Genomic DNA, 24,809 nt, shown 5'->3' with positions numbered 1-24,809 from the left:
GCTGAAAAAAAGTCACAGTTACATAGCATATATGTTAAAAATCCTACACACAAAGAAAGATTGATGGTAGTTTGTAGTGTCGCCTGTATTTGTGAAGAAATTTAACTGCAGTGACGGGTTTCAATTTCTTTCTAATTTTCATGTTTTTAAAGTATAATATGCTTTCAGTTTTTTAGTGTAATCTCATATTCATCACAATTAATATATAAATAATTTTATTGCACCACCAAACAATAAAGGGGAAAAAGTGACACAAAGTAAATCTTATTTTACTGCAGCTGAAGATTGGTTTTGTGGCTGTTCAGGGCTTGTCTCTCAGGGAAATTGGCAGCATAGCTGTTGTGTAATAACTGTTTAGCTATATCTGTGTAGTGTAACTCCCTCAGGCTGGTATTACATTCCTAAACAAGAACATTGTCTTTCTGAAAGTGTAATATTCTAAATAATGACTATACTTTGGAAGTACATAAGACAGAGGAAATGGAAGCCACCTTACTGATGAATGAGGAGTATATTCTCATTGAGCACAGTTTTAATAAACTCTACATCAACTTTGTATCAATTTGTTTGTCCTAATTTTGCTTAATGTCTCTTCTTAGACAGGCTGATGAAGATAGATAAATACTGCAGGTTAGAAAGAATCCCTGATGGCTAATTGTCATATATAATCTACATATTGCTTTATTATTGTTATTATTTGACTCTATAAAAATATAAATGTGTCCCATTCTTAATGTCAACTAATATTTATATATCTGAATGTGTGCACAGGTATCTTTCTTACTAGCTGACATGCCAATTGAGAGAGTGACTGAAATTGGGTTTCTTCTATGCTTGAAAGAGCAAGGTCCTATTTTCCTTTGTAGTAAAGATGTCAATTGTGATTTGCTTTTTAAGTGAGTTGCCCTTTGGTTTTGGTTTCATGGTTAAGTATCTTCTTTATTATTAGAAACCTCCTTTAAAGCTTGTCTGCAAGAGAAATAAAAGACAAAAAGAAATTGTCAATAGGAATTCCAAGTTTAGGCTCCAGAGTGCTTCAGTGCTTTCTCCATCCTTTAACAGGGGTGTCTGCTCCTGGATCTTGCTCCCACTGAGATATGTGAGAGAGCATAACATGCAAGCTTGACTCTCTCTTGTTTTCTTGTCTAATACATTTGGTGATGGATTAGCCTCAATTGCTGTCAGGCATTTCTTGAAGAAGCCAATACAACTGCAATGTCCTCTGGCTCCTTCTCAGCCAAACCACCTTCTCTGTGGCATCTTTCGCCTGGGCCTGCATTTCTTCAGTGCCTGTCGTTCTGAGCTCAATATCTCATACACTGTCTAGAAACTTGCCTATTTCCAGAGATTCAGCTGAAGGCTTTGCAGGCAGAGGCTGCTTCTTCATACATTAAATATTTTTGACTGACTAGATCTGGTAGTAGCGGCCCTTTGGGTCTTTGGTGCATTTGTTTCTGAATGAAGGGAGCTGGCTTTTCAGGTTTACAATGGTGAAGTAGTCTTCCTGTATGTTTGAGCAGAGACAAGGAATAGATAATCCCAGTTTATCTGGCAGTGACCTACATTGAGAAGATGCTGTGAATAGTGAGAGGTCCTCTATTTGAAAATAGGTAAGTTGAAGTGAGAGAAAATGAGTACAACAATAATAAGAGATGGTGTGTGAAGAGGGAAGCAAGAGCGTACACTGTCTTCTCAGAACAGAATTAAGAAGCTGCAAAAATGAGAGAAGCCTGTTCCTTAGGTCTTTGACAGTTTGAGAGAGTGGTAAAAACTTTTAATATGGCCTCTGCCCCTTGAGGCTTCAGGACCAGGTGTATGAGTTTTTACTGAAACTTCTTTGAGCTCATTATGCAACCTCTAACCAATGGCTGAAGCTTATACCACTTTATAGCTCCTCAGAGTGTCTTACCTTTGCTGCTCTTTTAGAGCAAGGTTTCATGAACCAGAGATGATGTCTATATTGAGCAGCCCATAGCATTTTCTTTATCTGTGAACGTGTGTGAAAAACATTATTAATGTGTAGTGCAGGAGTAAAGTTTTGTTCTCAAATCTAAATACTAACTTCAGCTCACTTTCAAAAATGTTGAAATTACTTTCATTCCAGTTCTTATGCAATTGACAAAACTGGGAACCCAGGACATTTGTGTGTGAGAAACAGATAATCTTAATGAAGATCTCAGCTGTGTGATTTATCCATCATATCATCTTCGATAGCCTTTGTGCAACACAAGTGTCTGGAGCTTCCCCTGAGGTAGTTTTGCAGGCTTCTTCTAATGCTTTCTAATGGTTGTGTTTTCTAAATACATTTTCACCATCTTTGCTGCTTTACTTTCATAATCATTATTGGTTTTAAAAGGTAGCTTTACTATATCAAACAGATGATATTAAATATTACTTTAAGTGGTAATTTTAAAAAAGATTTTAAAATTTACTAATCCTGTAGCAAAACCTGGATTCATAGGCTACATGATCCTAACAATGGTTTGTGCCCCTTCCTGTAGCCTGTTAGTTTTTGTCATGTAGTGGATTACTTGATCATAGACATCTGTAGAATACATTCCATGACAAAATCAAAGTATGGTTATGAAGAAGATATAAATTTTTTAAAAAGGCTTTCACTTTTCTTCATTTTGTGTTTAATTTTTACAACAGAAATGAATTATATCTATTTTCATTTTGTAGTTTTATTTTTGGGATATATCTTGTCTAGTGTAAGCAGACAAGACACTGAGCCAGAGTAAAATATGAAGGTTGGACAGCAACTGAGATAGCAGTCCAAATGAAGCCTTTAGTGACAGGTGTCAGCAAAGACAAAGATATGTATGGAGAATTAATGGAATAAGATGAGGGAAATATCAAATAATGGCATGGAATAGTGAATGTGATTTGAGATAATTAAAAATGAATAAAAGAAATTGCCAAACAGTCAAATCTGGGGAGAGAACCATTTAAAAACCAAAACGTTTTCTTTAATTGTGTTTAATCTCAGAGCATGTTGTATGCTGTTGGCTTCTGAATATTTCTGTTGGTTTCTAGGTTTCTGTCTTCTACATTGCACATCAGTGGGATCACTCTGCTGGAACAAGATAATGAATGACAGGTGAGCAGCTTTCTCACAGACAGTGTTTTATCTCTTTTAGAAAGCAGTGTGCCCTAGAAGGAAAAATCATTACATATTTTGATGAAGAGTGAAGCCAATTCTAGATGCTTTTCATGTGCTAAAGAGGCTTGCCATTTTGATTTTTTTGTTATTGTTGTTTCCTGTTTTGTTTCTTTTTAAATTCGTGTGTGAATATAAGGATCTATGTTACAGAGCAAGTGCCAGGACTGAAGTTAAGTAAGAATGAATAAATAGCCATTCTGAATCTGCGAGTTGCCAGTTCTGTCTGAAGGACTTCAAAGGAATGTGTACAGGAGAGAATTAGAAAGAATGATTACTTGTTAACAAGTCTGTTTGGTAGTTTCTTCACAACCCTGAGACAGTTAGTGGTTAGTTTATACCCTGAAGCATAACTATTTATATCTCTTACAAACATCTGTTGTAGCTTGTATATGCTAAAAATGATACTACTGAACTCCAACAGCTTACTTGTACCTTATGTTCATGGTTCCTTTGCTCTTAATTATGAAGGAGCAAGTGAGGAGTGATGTTTGTCAAGTGATCACTTTGTGTATATGTTTCAACTCACCTTTAATCTTTTCTCTTAGATACTCCTAAACTTTCACAAAGTCTCCACATTTGTAATTATGATTACTCCTCTTAATTTAACTTCCTTTCTACTCTGCTTTACCTCCATACTTCTTTTTATTAAGGGCTTGATTTTTTTTTTCCTTTTGCTTTGTTTTGCAGAACACAATTCTTTTTTACTGATTCCCTTTTGCCACAGATGTCAGTGGGGTTTTTGATAGCAATTCATGCATCAGCTTCTAGTTTACATGGCCTTAAACATTTCCTTGGATTTTCCTCATGCTTTGTTTTCAAAATAAATAGAACAAGAATTAAATTTGTTCTGCGTGAAGCAGACTGGTTGACTTTCTCAGCAGCAGATTATTTTTGTTATGTTTTATCTTTCTAAATATAACACAAACCCCCAGTTGTCCTTCTAGTCTTGATTTGTTTAACAAAGAATAATCAGCATTTTTAAAGCTAAGTCATCCAGAACTCATATGTTCTTAGGTTCATTTCAGATACCTTAGGCCATATAGTATTTGGTATAGCTGTGCTGGTAAAAGATTGTCCTGCTGTGAGTTGATAATCGCCACACATGAGCCAGAAATTACCACACTAATAGGTCAGCCAAGAGCAGGGGTTGTATGAGTGCACAGCAATGTGCTTCAGACGAAGTCAGATGGTTTACATCATAGCCACCTTTAACAGCGGGTTGAACTCGCCTAGCTGACTTGATGTAAAAAGGATCAAAACTCATGCACGTGTTCTGTGGGCTCAGTGGTAGAGCTGTGGAAGTAATTAGCTCTGGCAGGGTGGCAGTGATAAACATCTGTGAGCGATACCAGCTTCATCTAGCATTGTTGTTTGCTGAATGAACAGCTGCTTTGGCTGTGTATCTGCTAACTAGGACTGAATGCTGTATCCCAAATTAGGTTATAAAAAGCCAAATGTGTAAATACTTTTTCAGTTATTTTTTCTTAAAGTTTAACATAGTTTGTTTCTTACTACTACTGGGTAATGAGGAGATGTTTCTCTTTAGTCAACCAAAGTAATTCCTCAGTTAATTGCCTCAATTTAAGTATGTGATTAGCTCAATTTGTTCTTCTTGATTTGCAGGAGTTGTCTTCACTAAATCTCATCAGTTGCTATCTTGCCTAATAGCTTAATCTTCTTCTTCTGTAATTATAAGCCAGAGGGGAAGCTCTTGTGGGAAATAAAGGCTATACCCATGCAGAATTATTTCCAGCCATTCCCCTGGGAGAGAATAGGGCAAAAGTCCCTCTTAATGAAATAATCTATGGATCTAGCTCCAAGCTGTGCATCTCTTTCTTCCTTTGTGTGGCCTGAGGCATTTCCAGATGTGGAATGTCTCTTTCTTAATGAAATGTGGAAGGAAGGGTTGGTCTAGCTTGTCTGATTCTCCAGAAGTTCTTGCCATGTCCTATTGTCTTCTCCAGTTTACACGTATTATCTTTGTTGCTTTCCTCTCCATATTGTTCTTTGTGTCACTGATATTATCTCACATTCTTGGAATACTGTGTTCTTCTTCTATAACTGTTCTACCTCTTACTTCCTTATTTCTGACTAAGAACTTAAGCTTTCTTCTACAGCCTAACAGTTTCTTTACCAATGAGGAACTTCTAAAACAGTTGCTAATTAGTGTTTACTCGTTATTTATTGATTTTTTCAACTGTACTACTTGTTCAACTGTACATGAGGGTAGCATGGTCTGTTCCTCAGTTATCACAGTCAAATGAAATATATGCCTTTGAGAAGAAGCAGAATTTTGAACGTGCCTGTTCACTCTGTAAATAACAGAAAGACCTGAACGCCCCAGTTGTAAGCTACCATTTTTGAAAGAAAACAAATGTTTCAATGAGACAAATACTCACAGGCCTAACATTTATCTATCACTTTGCTATTGTGTCAAATGCTAATTTAACTTTAAATGGTTAATAACTATTAAAAATTATAGATCTGAAGTACTTTTATCAGTGAGTGCATTTATGTCATTACTTTTTTTTTAAAAAAAAAGGGGTAGAGAAATCAGTAGTGTTTTTAGAGTTTCAAAGAAAGAGATACCAATGATCTCTAATCAGAGACAAACTAAAAGCAGAAAATACTTCATTAAAGCTATTAGGAAAAAAAAAAACTAAATGTAGTCTTTACTCTTCTCCTCTGTAGGTATGTTTTTCTTAGGAATACAAACTTTTATGTGAAAATTCACAAACTGTAGCATACTTCTAGCTCATATTCCACAAGCTACCTAAGATGATACGTGCATGTTGTCTACAGATAGAAGCTTATTCAGCTCTGCAAGCACAGAGCCCAGTGCTAGTGCCAAGATCTGATTGTCTGTTCCTATTTGTGGTTCCCAAGGTGTTTTTGTGTTTGTAAAACAGCATAGGCTCCCAAAGAGTAATAGCTCCATTTAAGCATGAGTGAGTAAATGTCAGTAAACTAGTTTGTAAAGTAAGTCATGCTTGCAACTTTCTGGTGGACTTCTCTAGTCTTCAAAGCTGTTTTTTTTTCTTAAAAAAAAAATTAAAAATGTAGTAATGATTAGGAATCACACTTTGAGTAGAACTTGATGCAAAGTTTGTCCTGAGGAGTTAGATTTGTCTCTCTGCCTGAAACTGTTAAGTAAACAGAGACTCTTAGCATTTTACCCCCGTGTTTCCTAAATTGAGCCTATTCTAATCAGTAAGATAAAATATCCAGAAATATACAAAATGGTCTTCAAAGAGTTCACGTACAGTAGTATGCAATGGTGAGGGAGAGATTTAAAAATACTTGAAAAATTTCAAGTGATTGAACAAATTATAAAGAAAAAAGGTTTTGTCTCAGATGTTAAACTGATGAAAATTTTAAAACTTAGTTCTGCTATACTGATATAGGTGAAAGAGCAGAAAACCTGGAATTAATAGTTGGATGTAATCTTTTTCAAGGCACAAGCTCTGTCTTTTTTTAATATGAATGCTTTTTATAGTAGCTAAACATTAGGACTACTACATGTCAAGGAAAATTGAGTTCTATGGTAATATTTAATGGTAATAGCTTAATGAATTATGTAATTTCAGTTCTGGTGGCAGCTAATCTGTCAGGGAAAAGAAATGTAAATTAGTAATTTGATGGATAAACTATCTGGTGATGGTGCTATGCAAATTTTTCTTTTCTGGATGTCAAACTAAAAAATGTTGAACTCATCTGGGCACCAAACTCCAGCCAATGATTAGAGGGAATAACATATATACATTTACTTGTTTTATCCTATTAAAATTAATATTTCCTAAGGTATTAAATATCTACTAAAACGAGACATTTAAATTCCTAGGTCACTTTTGAAACTATACAGTCATGTAGGCCAAATTGTTTAAAAAACATTAGCTATTGTTCCTGTCTTTCTTGAGCGTTACATATGATGTTAGAAGTTAGGTGAGGTTTTGGTTTCTAGAGGTAATTTCAGGACCTAACTTGAGAGTATGGTGTTCATACTAGGAAGTAAATGGGATATTCCTTAATATTTTTACCATTTTGTTCCTTGATAGTAGGCTGTTGTTATTTCAGTTACAGTAATGCTCAATGTGGTGTTAGCCTTTTCAGAACACAGAAACTTTGTTCATGCATAGGCTCTTATGCATTACCTTTGAATAAGTTAGTTAAGTAGTACAAAAATAAATGCTGAAGTGTACTTCAACTTCGTGAATATAACAGAACTTCATCATCTTATTAAAATTTAAAGTGATACAAAGAATTTTTTTACCGAGTAAACCTGTTGCATTTTCCAACTTGAATTTCTTTCTTAGTATACACACATAACTATCATTGTCAATAAACTCAGTCATTGGTGGGAGCAAATATGCATAAATCTTTATCTTTTTTCATCTTTTAGAACTGGATTCTAAGTGATCGTTTTTGCAGCTGGCTTTTTTTTTTAAAGAGTATTTCTTCATGGTTATGATGATTTGACATAATTAACATTTAATTAATCATGATGGCAACACAGACATTAAGTATAGACAACTATCAAGATGGGCAACAGGTAGGTGTGTTTTTCTTTCTCTATGAATTAACTACAGTTCATAAGACAAAAAAAGCTAGTGACTTTTTCCTTAAGGCCCACTTTGGTATTGTTTCATTATCAAAATCTTCAAAGCAATAAAGTGCTACTCTTTAATACTTGGATACTTATTAAAGGTTTAGCTAATTTTTGCATGACTTTGCTTAACTTTGGGAAGAATAGTTAGGTAAGGGCTTTTCTTCTTAATCTACTCTAGATGATTTGTGTGCTGTAATGTTCCTATTTTTAGGAAAAGTCAAATGGGCATCGCTAATATTTTGTGTATACAACACCTTGATGGTGTTCTGTGTTTGCAGTTGCAATAGCTAGATGATGTTTACCCCTAGACTTGTCGGCCTTGAGCAAGTAAAGGGTAAATTTAGTTATCTAGAATTATATGCTACTTTGATTGCATTTAGGTTGATGCAGTTATGCTTCAGGCTGAAAACTGGTAAAACACTTGAATTAATTTTAATGAGGATATTGATTAGAATTGCTAATTAGAAAGGTAATCAGTGGGCTTTCACTTTCTTCTGTTAACAAACACCTAGAATAATAAACACGCTTAGATGTGTCTGGTTGTGATGTTTCTTTTTTGTACAACAGGCTGTATATTGCAACGATTTGAATTGCTAAATTAAAATACTGTTAACTGGAGGCAAGTTATGCCCTGGCCTGTACTCTGAAGACCGATTTTTGTGTTACTGTTTGTCAGCCATAAGCAGTAAATACAAATACTTCTGTCAGCAGATGGCAAAAGTAGTGAACAGTCAGAAGAAAACCAGCAGATTTCCCTTGTAAAAAGAGGATGAGATAATTATCTGAATGCAATCTGGGATTATTGAAGGGTTTTTTGTTATTTGCTTCTTTTATTGCAATTCTAATTTCTCTCTCTCATTTTACCTACCTTGCATCTTTTACTTAATTCCCTTAGCAAATATATGCCATCCTGTGAGACATCTGTGACAGTAATACATGTTTCTGTTGAGATGGATATGGAGAGAGCTTTTCCTTTGTATTTGTGTAGGGGTTGGGGAGGCGGGTGGGTATTATTTATTTATTTTAAGTTCCCAGTGACCAAGATAGGCAGGTTTTGTGCCTGCTGCCTCCACGCTTTGGAAGTGGCCCATATGAAATAGCTTGTAGTTTTAAGTGAGCTCTTTCTTCCTTCTATTGAGATAGAGCTGTAACTGCACATAGTCTCTCCCCTCAGACTCTGCAGATGTATGGCTCAACATTTATAATCACTTATGAGTCATCCCTCCTTCTTGTCCTTAGCCTTTTGATTTTGCTAGGAAATGGCTTGGCCCCAGCAGTTAAGAAAGCATAAACCTTTTGGTTCTCCCAGACTTCTCATGTGAAATAGTATAAATTCTTTAGCTTCTGTTGTGGGGAAAGAGACTGAATTCTGTCAGAGTCTCAAATAGTTTCTGGAGCTCAGCTCTCAGTGTTCCTGTGAGTAGTGTGATCAGGAAAAAAGGCAGAGGATTGCATTCTGGACACACTGTTTCTGCAGATGTCAATTCTGGCTGTCTGCTGATATCTTAGAACAATGTGTCTGTCCTCTACTCAAGATAGAACTTATGAGGATTAAAGTAGAAAAAAAAAAAAGTTGCAGTGATTTCTTGTCTTTGCACAAATGTTTCTAATACTCAAAGGGTAGAAAACCAAGGAGTTTGGGTTGAGGGTTGGAAACCAACTGTCACAGGGTCAGGTTGCTGACCTTTTAGTCTGAGAGGTATTTAACTGGAGGTGATGGGAAAACCACTTTCAACACATTAAAACCGCCTTAAAGGCATGACTTGCCACCTAGTGCAATTCAGGAGGTGCTAAATAGAAGACTGAGGGGTGATCTTATAAATATTTACAAATATCTGAATGGTGAGATGTCAGGAGGTTGGGGCATCCCTTTTTTCTATTGTAGCTAGCAACAGAACAAAGGGTAATGGGACGAAGCTGGAACACAATAAATTCCGTTTAGACATAAGAAAAAACTAAATAGAAACTGGCTCTTATGCTGTTTTTCCAATGATGGCAAATTGTGTAACTGTGTGTTAAATGAATTTGTAGAAGCAGTTACTACTTTTTTCTCCAGTAGCTTGATATTCCTTAAAATAATTTGTCATTACAATATGTAAATTTGAGTGGTAAAGGTCAGGGAGTTTTTTTCTTCTCCTAATGGAAAGATTGGAGGGACACAAAGTATTTCAGTTCTTTGTAAGAAAACATTTATTTCAATGGACAAGAAATGGCTCGATGTACTGTTTCCTGTTCCAAAAATAGCCACTTCAGAGACAAAATGCCTAAAGAGTTTACTGATATCTGTTATTCCCACTTTAAAGCCGAATGCTGAAGTGGCCTTTACACTACCCATCATAAAGTGTCAAGGATTAAAAGAGATGGTTTTTTACTGCTATGGCTTTTTGCATAACTGCCAAGTCATAGCAACCTTCTGGCAATTCAGTAGCCCTTTGCATTGACATTTGCTTAGAAAACAGTACACTTATTTTTATGTGAAACATACAGATTTATTTATAACTTACTCTTTTTCTACAGATGCAAGTAGTAACAGAGTTAAAAACTGAACAAGATCCCAACTGCTCTGAAACTGATGCAGAAGGGGTGAGTCCTGCCCCTGTAGAATCTCAGACTCCAATGGATGCAGACAAGCAGGCTATTTACAGGTAGAAGCGGGCTCGTGTTCTGTCTTTTGAAGGGTAAAGAATAGAGGAATTATTGTTTTTGAAAAATTAATAACAAGTAGATTAAAATCAGACGATCTCTTGGCTAACTGTCTCAATGGTTTCTAAAGTAAGGAGGTGATCAAATTAGCTTCACTGTCAGCCAAGAAGGAATCTTGCCTTTTATTGCGTTTCTTCAATTTCAGTAGTTTTAAAGGATATTCTAAGGGTGGCTGCCTTTAAAGCACAAGTGAAATTTAACAAGCTACTCAGTGTTGAACTCTGGTCATTATTTATTTTACTGAAGTTTTTATCTTTAATGTGAAATTTAATTTTAATTGTCATTAAATTGATCTTTACTGCCTTTTTCTTTAGGGATAGCAATCTGTTGCCCAGTAATTAGCTCAAACTGGGTTAAATGTTGATGTAGAAACATGTTAATTTGAGACTTTATGGTATTAAGTGCTGTGCTAAGCAGTGTGCTCAGTTTTGATTAAGTTAAATGTTCTTTCACTTTAAGTGCTTTATAAGATATAATTATTACCAGTTTGCAGGCTTAAATAACCCAACAAAGCAAATATGTCCACTCATTTTAGAGACTTGTGCTAAAGAAGTTGTCGTTTGCTCTGAACACGATTTCATAGGAGGCCTCTGATACAGTCTGGATGCTCCTCAGTTCTGCAAAGTTATCTGTGATGCATAAAGAAGGCCTACATTGAAGAATAAATTTCATCAGACTTTATTTCATAATTTAAATTTGTGTTCACCCAATTTGTAAATCCTAATCTTTGTTTCTAATGCACTGTGTAGTAGTGTCTCTTGCCACTCAGTAACAGCGAATTAAATAGTATGTCATAGCTTTTTAGCTTGTGATAGTTCTTTCTGTTTAAATATCTATATATTGTACTGCTTTATTTGTCTCTAGAGTGGGTGCTAAATCAAAATATAAAACAAAGAAAATAGCACCAGACTTTCATTGTGTTGTGCTATAGCCAGTGGTATTATATACAGTCTGTTCCAAGACTTCTGTTTCTTGCATGAGTGACTGTTGCCTTACATGAGCTAGGCATCTTCAGTGGTGTGCACATAAGTAAAAATGCTTATTAATGCATTTTGACTTTTATTCTAGACACCCACTATTTCCCTTGTTAGCACTATTATTTGAAAAATGTGAACAATCTACACAAGGCTCAGAAGGCACAACGTCTGCTAGTTTTGATGTAGATATAGAAAACTTTGTAAGGAAGCAGGAGAAAGAAGGAAAACCCTTTTTCTGTGAAGATCCAGAAACTGATAATTTGGTAAGTATAAGCCATTCCCTTTTATTTCTGAAATTATCATCACGTTTGCCTCTTCTTCCTAATTTCTAGTCTCAATTGGTGCTTATAATTTCTCCTCATGATTTTTTCTTCCTACAAGAGATTCTTTATGTTGATGCTGAGAGAGACTTCTTAAATGTTCTGTTTTTTAAAATTTCTTCTGACCTCTTTTTTTCCCTCTCATCTGTGAACTTATATTGGGCCCATCACAGTTGTTTCCCATTCTAAACTGTCTGAGATCAGTGTATTGGATGAACAGAAACAAACGCTCGCCATAGCCAGATTTTTAGAGTGGCCAGTGTATGACATATATTTAGCAAAATCATGTAATGGATGTACATTTTTTCCACCTGTTTTCTTTAATCAGTATTTCATTTAGTTGATGTGAGAGAAGAGCTGTTACGAGCTTAGAAACTCTTAAACATACGCTTTATTTTTCTTGTGTGTTAGTGTTTCCTTTAGGCTTTTTAAAAGTCTTTCCTGGGATGAAGCTGTAATTTCCCTAGTCCCTTGCTCTTGGTCTCCCTCTTGAATCACATCTTTAGAAAACACCTCCCTTGACATGCTAGTTTTGAAACTGTCGATGTGTCTTCATCTCTTTAGAGTTGTGTTGCAACTAGATTTTGTCATATTCAAGAGTGTTAGAATTACAGAGATGAAGTGTTTTTGTTTCATTTTTTAAAAACCTGTTCCTTTAAGGGGACTGTGTAATAAAAGATTCCTTGAGTCTACTTCGTAGGAGTAAAGACTACTTTAGAATATGGAAGTTGACAAACAAAACTAAATTGGTCAGTGGTTTTAAACAACAGGAATGATACTATTTTGAAGCTGATACCTAGAAAGATTCATGTGAGCAAATAATATGCTGTGTTGGAGGCTAAGGTGATGTACCTGGAGAAAACTCCTAAACAAAACTAAGGCTTAAAACAAGAAATAAATCTGAGGTGCTGTCTGTGTGATACAGTTGGGAGAGGCACATATTGAAGCAAAAGAAGAGTCAGTTTTGTGTAACTTGACTTCCTTCAAAGCACGTTGTGGCCCATCGTTAAGGTATTTTAAGTTCTGGGAAGATAGTATTTAAATAGCCTGGTGGAAAATAAAGCTACAAGAGACTCTATGTATAATTAGACCAGGGTGAGAGTAAAGAAGGCAGAAGATGGTATGTTCTAGAGTGAGTCAAGATTTTACACCTCTAGTTAAAGAAACATTAAGTAGCTGGGAAGGTAACTTTCTGTTACATCCTTTTAACTGTAGATTACAGTGCCCAGAATGAAAATATCCTAATACATTGTGTCAGTGATTTTAGTCTATGTGAATATAAGATCAGATCAAGTTAATATGATTTATTTTGCTCTAATCAACCTGCAAGAATGCTTTTTTAAAGTTCACTTACCACTTTTGGCTCTGGAGCCCTTTGTCTAAAGAAGCTTTTATTTTCATTTTGCAAAAAATTTTGAGGCTCAAATAAGGTTTTTGTGTTAGAAGGTGACCTAAAACAGTTAACCTCAGAGTGATGGGAAAACAACTAAAGGAGGATACATAATATATGTAAAGATACTCTTTGGTATTAGTGCAAAGAATGAAGAACAGACTTTTGCCAGTTTGGTCAAAGTTAACAACTAGAACAAAACCAAACCCCCAGAATCTCAAATTAATGTCTTAATCATTAGATCTTTATGGGAAAAATTTTTATGCAGCTCACTTGAGAAATATTTAGTGATCCAGACAGTGACTTAGTTTTCCAAGTAGAAAAAAGCATTGGCATGTGCCTACTGCACAGTTCTGTGACTGCACACTGTGGCATTGTGTTGCACTGTAGGAATTTAAAAACAGAAGTAAAAAAAAGAAGTAAAATAAAGGCAAAGGAAGAGAAAGGATAATTCTTTTCTTTGGTTACTCTCCTAGTTTAAGCAGCAGTGATGTGGTGGTGGTTCTTTGCATTCTTTAACTTTTGAAAAATGTTAAATGTGAGGGATTTAATATACATGTGTGAAATATTTGTATCACATAATTGTTGTCTCATTTGTAAGCAGACGTAAGTACTTCAGAATATTTTTAATCAGATGGTTTGTTTGACGAGTATGGCTATTCAATTGGAGTACAGAAATCCTTGGAGATTAAGGGCTGCTGGTACGATTGTTTTAGATCTTTCTTGAGCAGAAAAGCACTCAGGCAAATTGGGGGGGGGGGAAGTGCATTATTGAGGGAGAAGGAGATAAACACTTTAAAGAGTCATTGGTTTCTGAAGAAGACTTTTATACAGGCTAAAAACTGTAGTTCATCACAGGTGCTAATTTGCACATGTATAAAATCCTGTGGGAACTTTGACTGTTAAAGACTGAATTGCTCACAGAAATTTCCCAAATACCAGCTTCAGGATCTTGTGGTTTGATCCAGATATTTAGCAAGTTGATTCCTAGGAATACTTATCATTTTGAAATTACTTCTTTATTTATCTCTTTCACTCTGTAATATGTCTAGAGTTTTTACTATCAGTGACACCTCTGAATACTTCTTGTACGTCATCTGTGTGTTTGAAGACATGAGTAAAATTTTCCATCAAAGTTCTTCCTTCAAAGACTTTTTTGAATATACTTGCCTCTAGTACTTTGCTCAAAAATGAGTGAGTTCTGTTCTGCATGAAGCAGATCTGCTGACTTGCTAAGCCTCAGTTTTTTCTCTCGTTTGTAACTCTGAATTCAACAAAAATATACTGTTTTCCCTTATCTCTCTAATGTCAATGTATTTTCAGAAGCACATCTGAAAAACATTTAAACAGTAGTTTAAATGTTCTGGCTCGGTGAGTGAGGAAAGAGCAATGGATGTGGTTTAGCTTGACTTTAGTAAGATTTTTGACATTGTCTCCTATAAGATAGTCATAGTCCATATTTCATCAGTCTAGATAGTAGAGCAACGGGATGGACTGAAAACTGGATGAACTGCTGGGCTCAAATGATTGTATTCAGCAGCACAAAGTCCATTTGGAAGCTAGTAACTAGCCGTGCATTCCAGGGATTGACAATGGAACCAATACTGTTTAACAGCTTCATTAAATGACCTGGATGATGGGATAGAGTGTACCCCTCAGCTAGTTTGCAGATGTTGAAAAACTGGATGGAGTGACTGATGTCTAGATAGCTATGTCACCAGAGGTACTTCGTCACTTACGGAGAAATAGGTAAATGGGTATCCCTTGGAGTTCAGCCAAAGGAAATTACGAGTCCTGTAGTTGAGGATTAATAATCCCACATGCCAGTACACTCTTGGGGCCAACCAGATGGAAGACAACTTTGTGGTAAAAGGCCTGACAGTCCTGATGGACACCAAACCAAGTCTGAGACAGCAATGTATCCTTGCAGCAAAGAAATTGAATGTACTTGGGCTGTATTAGGAAGAGCATTGTCAGCACATCCAGGGACATGGTCCTTGTACTGGCACTGATAAGACATCTGGAATGCTGAGTACAATTTTGGTCTCCCAACTAGATGTAGACATACTGCAGTGAGTCAAGCAAAGGACCAGTAAGATGTTTTGGAGACTAGAGAATCTCTCATATGAAGACAGACTCACCCAGCTGGGACCCTTTAGCCTGCAGCATTGAAGGTTTGGAGGGATATTGACAATGTATCTAAATACCTAATGGGAGGGTAAAGAAGACAGACTCACTGACTCTTCTCAACGCTGCCCAGTGTAGGGGCAAGAGAAGATGGACATAAATTCAAACACGGGAAGTTCCAGTAAAATGTAACATTTTTACTGTAAGGTTATTGAATACTGGAGCAGGTTGTCCAGAGGGATAGGCAAAAGCCAACTGGACATGGCCTTGAGCAGTCTGTCCTAATTGACCTTGCTTTAAGCAGTGGTTGCATTAATCTCCAGGGGTGCCTTCCAACCTCAACTGTTCTGTGGTTTCTGTGAGCCTTCAAATTGAGATCAGTTTCCCAAAGATCCTACATGTCTTGGCCTCCTTCACATGCTTTTGGTTGCACACATTCTCTCAGATCTAGCTTACTTTGGTTATAAAATGAGTCTACTGTTCTTCCTGTTGATTGACTTGTCTGTGATTTTTAGTGGTGACAAAGTCTCTTGGTGTATGCGGTATTCACCTTTGTTGATGGGCTGCATAAAAGCTTTGACTGAGTTGGATAGGGAAGCTTTTGTTCAGGTTTTGTATTCCATGGCTGCTGAGGTCAGTACTATCTTAAACTGGAACCACATTGCAAAGTCAAACATCTTTGACATCGAACTCCTGTTCTGTAGTAATTCTGTTAACCATGACTTTCTATTACTAGATGCCAACTGTAATCTGAGTGCGACTTGTCCTCTGCCTGTCCTGAAGGCTGGAGACACTGAACAGCTGACATTCTGACAGACTGTTCATTTTGTCAGGGCCACTGAGCAGAAGAGTTTCTGTCAGATTTTGAATTAGGTAGTATGGTTTTCAGTCTGTTCTTCAGCTTGAAATACTGGTGCTTGAACAGGGAAGGCTGTAATTGGACAGTTATTTCTGTCTTGTGTCACATAGGTATATACATTTTTATATAGATCTAAAAATCTGTTTAATAGAGAAGGATTCTAGTATTGTACACCTTCGTTTTGTCTTTTGCTATCCCTCCCTTTATTAACTCCAATGTCAAATCAACCACTTGCTTGAAAGGAGAAGCTAGGGAAGACTGCTAATAAGAACAAACCAGAAGGGAGGAGCAGGTAGGCCAGACAACTTGATTTCCACTACTGCTTTTATCTGACCCCAACAGTGTTAAATGAGATCTATAGTGCTTGCTTGGTAGCAGTCATTCAACTTGACACTAGAGCTAAACTGAAAGTAATTGAACATTATGGTACTCCAAAAAGCCAAATTCAGGTCCTTCCTAAAAAGTATACTTACTAATTAAACAGAAATTGTGAAGGGTCATAGATACTAATTGTAGGGCCTCTTACGATCCTGGCAGTGGTTCACATTGTGTGCTGGCTTGAAATGCCTTGAATATTCCAAAGCAAAAGCTTGGGTTTCATCCAGAGGATCACAGAATGTTAATGTGGATGGCACAGGCATTAGATCAGTTTGACCAGAAAGGAAGTTCAAGAGCAGTTTAAGGTTGTCCTAACTTCAGTACCTTTTAGAAAGCAACAGTGTAGATTACTTTGTTACTTTGGTATTGCAGTTACCAATCTAAATTAATTGATGTTTTCCTGCATTAGTGATATAAATTATTTCAGCAGTGGGACATGCAGAAAATATCCACCTGAAACTTAAAATTAAGGCTATCCAGGTATTGCCAAGCCTGGGCTGTAAACTAAGATTCAGTCTTTTATTTTAATTACCTAGATGGAAGGATTCTTTCTTGACAGTAACCATGCCAAAAGTGTTAGCTGATGATCTTGAAGTGGCATAACAAAGAAATAGTGTTACTAGGCCTTTATTTCTGTTACTGAGCCTGACTTTGTCAGGCACATTGTCAAAGCAGAGTATGTGCAGTGAAATAGTTGGAAATGTTTCTGTAAGTACTAGTGGCTTCTGGATCAAACCAGAACTTTGGCATTAGGCTTTAACATATTTATAAGAGTGAGAATTTCTCAGAATAGATTGTAAGAATGTAAAAGAGTGGGAAAAGCGGCACTTCCTTGTGAAAGTGGTGTTTTTTTCTTTAAATGAATTTTTGAAGTACTCTGTAAAATGAACTGGATTAAGCATATTTTTTTTATTTGATGTGTTACTGTGTTCCAACTCTTTCTCTCTGTGTATTCATGTAGGCAGTGAGTTGTGTTCAAAACCTACAGCACTGAAATACTCACAAAACTGTGTTATGGCTTCTCTGGTTTCAGTTGTTGTCTCTTCCTTTGTCTGAGAGGTGTGTAAGATCCCTCTTTTCTTTCCAAGAAATACAAAGTTCAATTCTAACAGCTGTTGAAAGATAACTGAGGTGCCTTAGTGCTAGCTCCTGGACAGATTTTATTGCTTGCCCTGAGATCTAGGAAGTCGTGACATTCTAGGTCATGAAAAGTAAATGTCTTTACTTTTAATGCAGATTCATCTTCCAGTCAGAAGAGAGAGTTATCATTAGACTGAATCTCTCCCAGGAGTTCTAGTCCATCCATCAGTTACAAACACACAAAGAAAGTGGCTTTTCTGTGATAGTTCGGTTTGCTCTTCAAGAGCTATTAGCCCCAGACAGAATTTTGAAACTTTTCCCTTCCAACTTCATTTGGCTCTGACCACAAGGGTCATACTTCAGAAAAGACAGGTACAAGTTTCTGATTTTTTTTTTTATAGTAAGTATTTAGCTTAGAGATATGCATGACAGAGAGTATTATTGGAGCCGGAATTCTATTCTGTCTTTGAATGTCTTCTACAGGAATCTTCTGGTTTTCAACAACTTTATTCTCCGTTCTGATTCTTAGTAATTCATGCTGTCCATGTCTCCACTCATCTCTGAACTCAATGTAAGTGCTGATTGGCTGCAAAAATATGCTGCAAATCTCCCCTTTTCAAATCTTGATCCCTCTGGGAAGGAAGTGGAAGCTGAAGGTTGTGCTCATGTCCTACTAGACTGGAAGTGTGGGTTCTTTTCCGGAGCTTTAATTTCCTCATCTTTCTGAATTTTTTCTTTGCATCCACCATAGTTTTTGTATCAAGCATCAGTACCAGAAAAGATGTTTGCTGTTAAGAACCAGATCTGGGTGGTCTGTGGCTAGCCAGAAGTTCCCAAGTGCACATACTTCTTTCTAGAAGTGTGTTCAATTGTATCTTCATAACATGGAGTGTCACCTGTCAGAGCTGCCTACCCCTTGCCCTCTACCTTTTGATATGTCTCTCATTTTCACAGATAAAACACATCTTTAAATTAACCAATGAACCAATTTCTCTTTGTTCTTCATTAGTATCCTTTTGTCCCTTTTCTGCTTAGGACTTATGTAGACAGGTTTCTTCATGTCTTATAAGTTGTTCAGCTTTGAGTGTGCAGGTGTGACGTAAGGTATTCTGTTAAAGCTCTAAAAATTAACACATTCAGTACTTAACACTTCTTGGTTGCTTGCTCTTAACCCAGACACTGCAGAACCATGATGTTGCCTCAGGATGGTTCCTACTTCTTGCATAGCTTGCATTCAGAGTAAACTCTTTCCATATATTGGTGGCTTTTTTAATTTCCTCGTATTCATGGGATGACTTAGGTTGGTTTACAAACTCTAGAAGCAGGTTGTCAAACCTCCTGCACAAAGTAATGTCAGCAGTGAAGTCAGAGCAGGTTACTTAAGGCTCTACCAAATCGAGGAACAACATAAAACATGAGGTGTTCATAAATACACTCTTACTTTTGTATTTGAACTGGATGCTGCCTCTTTGAAGACTCCTGAGTGTGTTGAGTCATTTGGGCTAAGGATTTTTGGTTCAATACCCGCCTCTCAGAGACTTTCCTACTGAATTTTTAGTTGTGTTAGGAAAAGTGGTGGTTAAGACAGCTAATGTCATTTGAATACTTTTGAGTGAGGAAGCCATGATTTTGCCTTTCTGGAAAGTGTTCTTAGTATTGTAATGTGCAGAACTGTCTCCTAAACCTCCAGTCTCATAGTTAGGAACTTAAAATGAGGAAGGAGGCTATCACATGAAAAAAAAAAAAAGAAAAAGAAAATAACCCCTGTTCAGAGTGTGTTCTTCCTTAGAAGGATTTACTTCAGAAGGTAGGTTAGCTGTGAATGTATGCGTTCTTGATTTTTTGCAAATGAGGAGTGAGGTTACATGTCAGTGTATGGAGACTCTTTTATATATATTAATATATTTTACTATATATATTTGTTACATGCTTATGTGCTGAGAAATTTCTAAAAAGTTGTGGGTTTATCTTTTAGGTAAACAAAGGAGAACTGGGTATTATGACTAAGGTAGTTCACAGTGCGTGCTGTGGCCTTTGCACCATATGCTTGAGGCACAGGCACAATCTGGAGTGTTTTTAGGACTAAAGATGTCTCCAAATTTGATATACGATACATTTATATGTGAATGTGCTCTGGCAAGAACTGGAAATTTCTCAATAACCTTTCTCTACTTAATAGTTTACCATTACCTTTACTTACAACAATTTCAACAGTATACGTGTATCTCGTAGTTACTTCTGCCTTTGTGCATTTCTCTGAAATGATGCTCCAGTTTTATTTATGCAGCTGAAAAGGCTGAATCAAGTGAGTTAACAAAAATTCATTGTTCTGCAACACATGCTCTTCAGTAGCACTAAATAACAAAAAAGTGATTCTAATAGATTTTTAAGATGTGCCTCTTAAGTATGTAGGAATGAAATAGTACTGCTGCTGTGATATGTCTGGAAACATTTCTTTGTATTATGTTTGCTCAATGTGGTTGATTTTAACAGGAGTTCTTGATTTATTTGTTGGGTTTAATTTTTTTTTTTTTTTAGTTTTAAGGAAAAAGTGGACTTCTGCCAACAGATTTAAGTTTGGTGCACCTATGCTACAGGAGACCAGGAGCCATCTGGCCCCAATTAGTGTAGTTGTAAATGAGTAAATAAGTCCTGGTGATAGGCATGGCATATTTACAAAGTTTTGTTTGCCTTCCTAACCGCAGTAGTGCAGCTTCCTGTAAGAGTAGTGTGACTGTGTGTGGCAGGGCAGAAACCTGGATAATGTTACTAATTCTTAGTTTGTGGTTAATTTTGGCTTTAATTAAATTTTCACTTCAAGTGTCAGTCATCAATTTGACACTAAATCTAAGCTGAAGAAAGGACTTGCTTCTCAAAAAAAAAAAAAAAAAGTGATGAATAATATAGATAATAGTTTCAGGAAAAAACCTCTCTTGACTGAGCAAAACTAATCACTAATATGGCCAAGTATTATGTGCCCAAAGGCATGTTTTTGTTACTTCAGTTTTTGTTGAACATCTAAGGCAGTCACTAATATTTGTGCTCTGTGTTGGTCTGCCACACATGAAGAATTTTGTGATTTAAGCTTTTTTGTCTCTGAAGCTTTCTGGGTTTTGCAGTGTTACAGAACAATTGTTAATAACTCTGAAAGGATCAGAATATCTTGAAACACAGGTGACCTTTGCTTTGTATTAAAAACATAATCTGTGTAGTTTAACTTGGTTGAGTTTAAAGGTACTTGAACACAGTTTAAACAGCAGCCCTGCTGAGGGGTGTTTTAGAGGACTGCAGTTTTATATACCTTCAAACTGGGTTGTTGCACTTAGTGTTTCAAAGGCTTTTGTGTCATGGGTCATAAGAGTTACTAGATTTTAATTTGGATCAGCTGCCTCAAGTCTATAGCTCAGATTTTTCTGCAGTTGTGATTTTTAAAGGTATACTTTTGTTTTAGCCCTGAGAAGAGGTAAGATTTCCTTTTTTGTTATCTCTTTGGTGGTGTTCTTTTGTGGTTTAGTGTTTTTACTGGAAAGACAGGGAAAAGACCTGTCGCAATGAAAGCTAAAATTGTCATGGTGGAGAGGGAAGCATATGCATAAGTTTGCCTGCCTTGATCTCCTCAGGTGATTTGAATAAAGGCAGCTTCAGGTCCCAATGTCTTCTTTACTTAGAAGCAGTAGGTGCGTTACTTATTTCTGATCATTGGATTCAATAAAAGAGACTTCATATAGGACAGACTCTTCTAAGTAATGCTAAAATCAAGCCCTGCACTTTGTTACGAAGTTATAATCTATTCATTTTTGTGAAAGTGAAGGATATTTTTCATGGGGATCTAGTATAGCAAGTAAATGTTGGTGCTGACATACTGTATAAAAAATATAGTTAGTTACTTTGCCAGTGTCATGTACATACTTGAATGTCCTGGATTTCCTAATGCTTCATGAAAATTCAGACCCTCTAGATTTTATAGAATCATAGAATGGTAGGGATTGGAAGGGACTTTTAGAGATCATCTAGTTCAACCCCCCTGCAGAAGCAGGTTCACCTAGATCGGGTTGCATAGGAACATGTCCAGGTGGGTCCTGAAGACCTCCAAGGAAGGAGACTCCACAGCCTCCCTGGGCAGCCTGTGCCAGGAGTCCCTCACCTGAACAGTGAAACAGTTTTTTCTTACATTTAAGTGGAATTTTTTGTGTTCCAGCTTCATCCCATTACCCCTTGTCCTCTTGGCTAGCTACTATAGGAAAAAGGGATGTCCCAACCTCCTGATACCCACCATTTTGATATTTGTTAATAAGATCTCCCATCAATCTCCTCGAGACGAAACAGCCCCAGTTCCTGCAGCCTTTCCTCGTATGAAAGATGTTCCAGTCCCCTGATCATCTTGGTGGCCCTGCGCTGGACTTTTTCCAGCACTTCCCTGTCCCTCTTGAGCTGAGGAGCCCAGAACTGGACACACGACTCCAGATGAGGCCTCACTAGGGCAGAGTAGAGGGGGAGAAGAACCTCCCTTGACCTCCTGGCCACACTCTTCTTGATGCATCCCAGGATGCCATTGGCCTTCTTGGCCACAAGGGCACATTGCCGGCTCATATTTAGCTTATTATCAATCAGGACTCCCAGGTCTCTCTCTGCAGAGCTGCTCTTCAGCAGTTCGACTCCCAGCCTGTACTGGTGTGTGGGGTTGTTCTTTCCCAGGTGCAGGACTCTAGACTTGCCCTTGTTGAACCTCATGAGGTTCCTCGCTGCCCAACTCCCAAGCCGGTCAAGATCCCGCTGAATGGCAGCACAGCCTTCTGGGGAATCAGCCAGTCCTCCCAGTTTGGTGTCATCAGCCAACTTGCTGAGGGTACACTCTGTCCCCTCATCCAGGTTGTTGATGAAGATGTTGAACAAGACTGGCCCCAGAACTGATCCCTGTGGAACTCCACTGGCCACAGGCCACCAACTCAATTCTGTGCCATTGATCACCACCCTCTGGGATCTGTCATTCAACCAGCTCTCGATCCACCTCACTGTTCACTCATCCAAGCCACACTGCCTGAGCTTTCTGATGAGGATGTTATGGGAGACAGTGTCAAAAGCCTTGCTGAAGTCAAGGTAGATGACATCCGCTACTCTCCCCTCATCTAGCCAGCTGGTTATGCACTCACAGAAGGATATCAAGTTAGTCAAACAGGATTTCCCCTTGGTGAAGCCATGTTGACTCCCCCTGATAACCATCTTATCCTTCATATGTTCAGTGATAACATTCAGGATGAGTCGTTCCATTCCCTTTCCAGGGATGGAGGTGAGGCTGACCAGCCTGTAGTTTCCTGGGTCATCCTTCGTGCCCTTGTGAAGACTGGTGTGACATTGGCCTTTCTCCAGTCCTTGGACACCTTGCCTGTCCTCCATGATTGTTCAAAAATGATGGAGAGAGGCTTAGCAATCACATCAGCCAGCTCCCTCAGCACTCTAGGATGCATCCCATCAGGACCCATTGACTTATGAGTCTTAAGCTTAGCCAACAAGTCTTTAACCTCTTCCTGTTCCACACAGGGCAAGTCCTCTGCTGACCTGGCCATCCTATTATCCTTGCCAGACTGGGCTTCCTGAGGGTAGGCCTAGGTCGTAAAGACTGAAGTGAAGAAGGCATTCAGTACTTCGGCCTTTTCTGCATCCTCAGACACCAGGGCTCAGATTTGGTTTTAGATTTGGTTTTAGCTTTTGATCTCCTACCATGACCCGTACAATCACCTAAGCTATTTTTATGCGGTATGTGATAGCATTAGCTATCCAAGCTTATGAGTTCTTGCAGTAAGAGTGGTAAGTATTCTCATCACGTACATATCTCCAGTACTTGATTTGTTACTGGGTTTAGTGCTTTGTATTTAATGATTTGTATTTCAGAAACAAGTCTCTTCACCTGAAAGTTCTTCCAGAGCTGTTAAATCTTTGACATACAATTGCTTCAAAACTCTAGGACTGAAGACCTGCTTGATTACTTTAAGCTTTTCTGAACCACGTGACAAGTTTTGGAACATCTTTATTCTAACTTTTTAGGAAAATAAAAGCTGTTGTGTTTTTGATACAGGTGAGATGGCAGGTCACTTCCTGTGCTTTTCATCCTCCCTAGCAATCTGCGTGACAAATTTTTGCTAAGTCACAGAAGGGTCTTCTTAGTGTGTACACTTTTGGATTTCTTTGGTCAGGGTGTAATGTGGAACTGAACATGATATTTCTGATTATGTAGCTCCAGACACCTCTTGCTAACTAAGCCTGTTCCAGCCATGGAAGTAGTATGTATGGATGGGATTACTTTCCTTCGCTTTTGGTTTTGTGTGGTATAGACACAGAGCTGTATGATGGGGATGAAGATCACCTGGACATACAGGCTCTTTATGCTCTAAATACACCTTAACTGTGCTCTGTCTTCTAATGTGTCACGTGACAAATTTGTTTATTCTGTATGATGGTTTACTTGATGCAGTGGAAAGGTACAAGGTTTGTATGTAAACATGTTCCTTTCACCTTTCAGGAGTATAATGGTCAAAGCTACAGAATGCTACTCAGCACTCGATTGGATAGTCTTGTTACTGGAAAGTAGCATTTGCTTAAATCTCACATTAAATGTTTTTTAAATTAACATCTATTTTCCTACTAAATTTTTTTCCACTTATCTCTTTAGATGGTCAAAGCAATCCAAGTTCTACGTATCCATCTGCTTGAGTTAGAAAAGGTTAATGAGCTCTGCAAAGATTTCTGTAGTCGTTACATTGCCTGCTTGAAGACGAAAATGAACAGTGAAACTCTATTAAGTGGTGAGCCTGGAAGTCCTTATTCACCTGTGCAATCTCAGGTACGTTTCAAGTACTGTTTAAATGTGGTTTTGCATAGCTTTCCATTGGAAGTTAAAAATACACTTCTCTTAGTTTGCAAACAGAGTTTCTGCAGTTTCTTTCACTTCTCAAAATCAATTAAGAGTAGAAAAAGTTGGATTTTTTTTTGTGCACACTTATCTGCCACTACCCGATGGACAAATTTGTTGAAATGTGCCAAAAAATAGTCAACTTTTTTATCTGTCTTCTTTTTATGATTTTTTCCTCAGTTCAGCAAATGGAGATATCCAGAATAGCCTGGATTTTTAGAAGGAGGCTAAGGAAGCAGAATAAACAAAGGAGCAGATAGAAAAATTCCCAGTTAAGAAGGTTTCCTTAGTCTATCTCG

At 37.4% G+C, this 24,809-nt stretch overlaps 1 protein-coding gene across 3 annotated transcripts in view; it reads left to right on the top strand.

The window, feature by feature from the left end:
* The window catches only part of PKNOX1 (PBX/knotted 1 homeobox 1), a 44,516-nt gene that overhangs the window by 8,314 nt on the left and 11,393 nt on the right, over positions 1–24,809 (top strand). Inside the window, exons 1-7 of one of the 3 annotated variants that reach the window (XM_062000717.1) lie at positions 1,194–1,610; positions 2,105–2,251; positions 3,037–3,100; positions 7,563–7,712; positions 10,287–10,414; positions 11,541–11,712; positions 24,271–24,441. In XM_062000717.1, coding sequence (XP_061856701.1) covers positions 7,662–7,712; positions 10,287–10,414; positions 11,541–11,712; positions 24,271–24,441 — 522 coding nt within the window. In that variant the 5' untranslated portion in view covers positions 1,194–1,610; positions 2,105–2,251; positions 3,037–3,100; positions 7,563–7,661. Of the gene's footprint in view, positions 1–1,193; positions 1,611–2,104; positions 2,252–3,036; positions 3,101–7,562; positions 7,713–10,286; positions 10,415–11,540; positions 11,713–24,270; positions 24,442–24,809 lie in introns of those variants that run through there. The other 2 variants (XM_062000709.1, XM_062000722.1) reach the window with 2 other exon arrangements.

Source organism: Colius striatus, chromosome 1, assembly GCF_028858725.1.
Source record: "Colius striatus isolate bColStr4 chromosome 1, bColStr4.1.hap1, whole genome shotgun sequence".
Classification (NCBI taxonomy): domain Eukaryota; kingdom Metazoa; phylum Chordata; class Aves; order Coliiformes; family Coliidae; genus Colius; species Colius striatus.
The sequence above is the reverse complement of the archived record's forward strand: the minus strand, read 5'-3'. Positions and strand labels throughout refer to the sequence as shown.